This window comes from Drosophila biarmipes, unplaced genomic scaffold (assembly GCF_025231255.1).
Source record: "Drosophila biarmipes strain raj3 unplaced genomic scaffold, RU_DBia_V1.1 ptg000004l, whole genome shotgun sequence".
Taxonomy (NCBI): domain Eukaryota; kingdom Metazoa; phylum Arthropoda; class Insecta; order Diptera; family Drosophilidae; genus Drosophila; species Drosophila biarmipes.
The window spans coordinates 46,056-49,371 of NW_026114526.1; the positions used below are offsets into that span (position 1 = coordinate 46,056).

General features: G+C 37.5%; 1 protein-coding gene and 1 long non-coding RNA gene across 4 annotated transcripts; one reads left to right on the forward strand and one right to left on the reverse strand.

Annotated features, from left to right (window-relative positions):
* The first annotated feature begins 412 nt into the window (after positions 1-412).
* LOC108027654 (uncharacterized) lies at positions 413-1,346 on the forward strand. 3 transcript variants are annotated; one of them, XR_007764820.1, is made up of 3 exons: positions 413-881; positions 939-1,014; positions 1,071-1,346. It is a non-coding gene; the product is annotated as an uncharacterized LOC108027654 (long non-coding RNA). The 3 variants fall into 3 exon arrangements; XR_001768340.3 differs by having other exon boundaries at positions 413-821; XR_007764819.1 differs by having other exon boundaries at positions 413-1,014.
* A 273-nt stretch (positions 1,347-1,619) lies between these two features.
* Positions 1,620-2,595, reverse strand: LOC108027643 (craniofacial development protein 1). Its single transcript, XM_044093800.2, has 2 exons — positions 1,940-2,595; positions 1,620-1,888 (listed from the first exon to the last, which is right to left on the reverse strand). The coding sequence occupies exons 1-2, from the start codon at positions 2,539-2,541 to the stop codon at positions 1,798-1,800; spliced, it is 693 nt and encodes a 230-aa protein (XP_043949735.1). The 5' UTR covers positions 2,542-2,595; the 3' UTR covers positions 1,620-1,797.
* Between the last annotated feature and the right edge of the window lie 721 nt (positions 2,596-3,316).

The following is a 3,316-nucleotide window of genomic DNA, read 5'->3' on the forward strand; positions in this document are numbered from 1 at the left end:
TTTTATACAAAACTGGACTGATCACAAAGTGCGAAATAAACTGACGCTCGGTTGAAAAACAACAGCGTAGGTAAAAAGGGTCCTCCTTTTTCCCAGCAATTTTGTTTTTGTATCGTCTAACTATTGTCCAGAAGTGTCTCAGAAGTTACTTCTTCGCGATCGCGACCCTGTTTGTTTTTGTAAAATGTGTGCTATCGTCTAACTATCGCCCAGAAGTGTCTCGGAAGTTACTTCTTCGCGATCGAAATGTGTGCTATCGCCTTTCTATCGCTCAGAAGTGATTTAGAAGTTACTTCTACGCGATATACGTATATTTTGTTTTTGTAAACTGTATACTATCGTCTTTCTATCTTCCAGAAGTGACTTCTGGACGATAGGCAATAGAATTATCGCCATTTTGATTGCAGGGACCGCTCACGTTGTCACGATCAAGCCCTGAGCGACAGCTAAATAATCATTAACCCATACACTGAGTGCATAAAAGCTAAGCTTAAAAACCTGGGGAAGTGAACGGGCCAGCCGCATTACCAGATACACAAAATTGGCCTACTTTGCAGATTCCCATTCCCTAATTCGTTTCATTATCATATATCCCACTTCATTCCTTAACGTAGTTCTTAGTTTAACAAGCAATAAACAGGCAACAGGCATCTTACTGTCAAAGAATAATGTTTTCTTTTATTTAAACGGCAATTATTCACTTCCTAACCAAAAATCGCACACTGGACTCTGGGACGGTATTCATAGATACTTCAATTCGCGCACCTAAAGTGCCTGCAGCAAACGATCGTATGTTGATGATATTTTTCGGACAAATAAAGGTGTGCGCACACTGATGAGACGCTGAGCAGCTCGCTGTTTAGCGCCTTGAGAGTTTGCATGTAATCAATTACGCAAACAAATTCCTGTAAATATATTTGTTTCTTTCTAAATCGAAGGTCAGAAGAGATTAAAAAAGACGCCAAGATTTTCCCTATTAACGTAGGCCTTTGAAAATGGGTACCCGCAAAGAAAGTAAATTCTTGGACCAAAAATTTGGTTACTTTGTACAAATATAAATATCTTCTTAGAGTAATACGATCTCCGTCAAGTTCTCCAATAATGCAGATCTGAAGGACGCGATGGCGTCTTCTATAGAGAGGAGCAAAAAGAACGTCCGCTAACTGACATCTAGAAGAGCCATGAGTAGCCATTGCCAAGAAACTGGGCGCCTTTCCTGCAATATTAGCGGTACAATCCCGTTCCCATCCCGGATCCAACTCGCCCAAGACCCATGCTGGCATATTTAATATCTTCGTTTACACTAAAAAGAATAAATAAATTCTTAGCCGATATCAGTACTGGGATTAAGTCTCTAATAAATGCTGTAGTGAATATCCGAACAATGCAGTGATAGAACCACATTTCCGGTCTGCACTTCAAAACTAGGAAAAAATGTACCCAAGCCAGTAGTTCTAGTAGGAAATAAAATCCCAACAACCATAATTAAAAAAACAAGCTTGTATGTTATTACGCTGGGCATTCTTGGATATTTTATGTATACATTTATGAAAAAAAAGATTTTTTGAAGCTTCTGAATCAGGCTTCCCCCTTAAGGCTGCTTTAGCAACTCTACTGTGTCAGAGCTTTCGCAGGATAATGTTATTATTTATTTATATAGCAATACAATTCTAATTAGTATTGACAAAACTTATGCAATGACATTCCATTTACAAACTTTTATTAGCATCAGTTATGCCATAAAAGCAACGAGTTGCCCAAGAAAGTCCTCCACATAGATAAGGTAAGAGTTGTTCATTAATTTAGCCTACGAGATTGCCGTACGTTTTTCTCCATTTCGAACTGCCTGAGATCTGTTCTTTCCAAAAAATCTTGGCGGTCCAAGTATCTAAAATATGACAACATTTACTTGACGTTTACTGCATGTTTTTAAACTTACCCGTCCTTGCCTTTGTTATAAGTTCGCAATTTCTCGTCTATGCCCTCATTTTTTTTAAAATTTTTCCAATCTATCTGAGATATTTCTAGCACTGACAATTTTTTTTTTTTGTCTGATTTATTAATAAGAGAACCGATTTTGTCTTTACCCAGCTGTCGTTTGGATGTCATGAGCCTCGAACCTAAAGGCTTTTTTTTTATTTTAACAGTGTTTAATGTGTTTTTTACTTCCATGACCTTTACTTCTGATTTTTTGATAATATTGACTCCTTTTCCAGCATCATAATTTGTTTTTTGTGTGGTTTTACTTCCTACATTAGCATCGCTAAGGAAATCTGCCCAGAGAGCATCCGAACGTGACTTATCAGCTTCTTCATCTGACAGCAGGTCGTCCCTGTCTGTTACGTTGTGGCCATTTCCAGAGAATTCAAATTTCCGTGGCTTTCTCAAAGTCCGAACAGAATGCTTTAATGATTTAATATACATTTTTTGTTCCGGCTTGCCACTTAATTTTTCATTGTTCGGCGCTCCTAAACTCCCACGCTCTACACAATAATCCGTGTCGCTTTCGCTGTCGGATGCGAAATCATTTTCTAAATTCATACCGCCACTTGCTACCTTTTTTAAGAAATGTACAGAGAGTACTGGTTTATCAAGCCATTTAATATTTAACAGACGTATACTTACGTACTTTCACTTTCAGTCGATTATTATTGGGTAATAGCCCTTACCCACGAAACACATCCTTGGGACTCAGTTGGGACCTTTGACAAATTCAGTATATACACTACCCGCCCACGGAATTAAAATTAGTATGCTAGTTCTTTACAAATTAAAACAATAGCTTTAAACTGCTGTAAACTACTATCAACAAATATCAGAGCTTTGCATTCTTTGGCCTCATATATTTGGCTATGATTTGCAGTAAATCTATTAATGTAATGTTTTTATTTTCTACTATTTTTAATTTTTTAATCTTGGTAATAGGTTTACACAGGACAACAATAAGATTGATACATATCTGCGTACTTATTCGTCGAATTCGCAACTATTTACCGTTTAACGTGCTTAAAATCCTATACAAACTTGTTGTGGAGAGGGGGAAAAACCATCAAGCCTTGAACGAGAGGCAAAGGAATTTTTGTTAAATTTTCAAACCATGAAACAAGATTTAAATATTGTAGTCGCCATCTGATAGCAGCTGTTCTGAAGAGCTGTTGCTAATCTAACTAAACCTTATGATTTTATGCCTTCCACTTTTAAGAGTGAAACGCGGCTTCCACAGAACACATCCACCGTCTACCATCCAATAACAGCTTATCCGGTTAATCTAACCAAACTTGATGCCTCTCAACCTTCCATTTTCGATTGTAAGCAT

Excerpts from the sequence above, each read along its gene's own strand:
- LOC108027643 (XM_044093800.2), bottom strand. The coding sequence starts at position 2,541 with ATGAATTTAGAAAATGATTTCGCATCCGACAGCGAAAGCGACACGGAT. Across the intron at positions 1,889-1,939 it reads TATAACAAAGGCAAGGACGG|ATACTTGGACCGCCAAGATT; the intron begins GTAAGTTTAAAA and ends GTCATATTTTAG.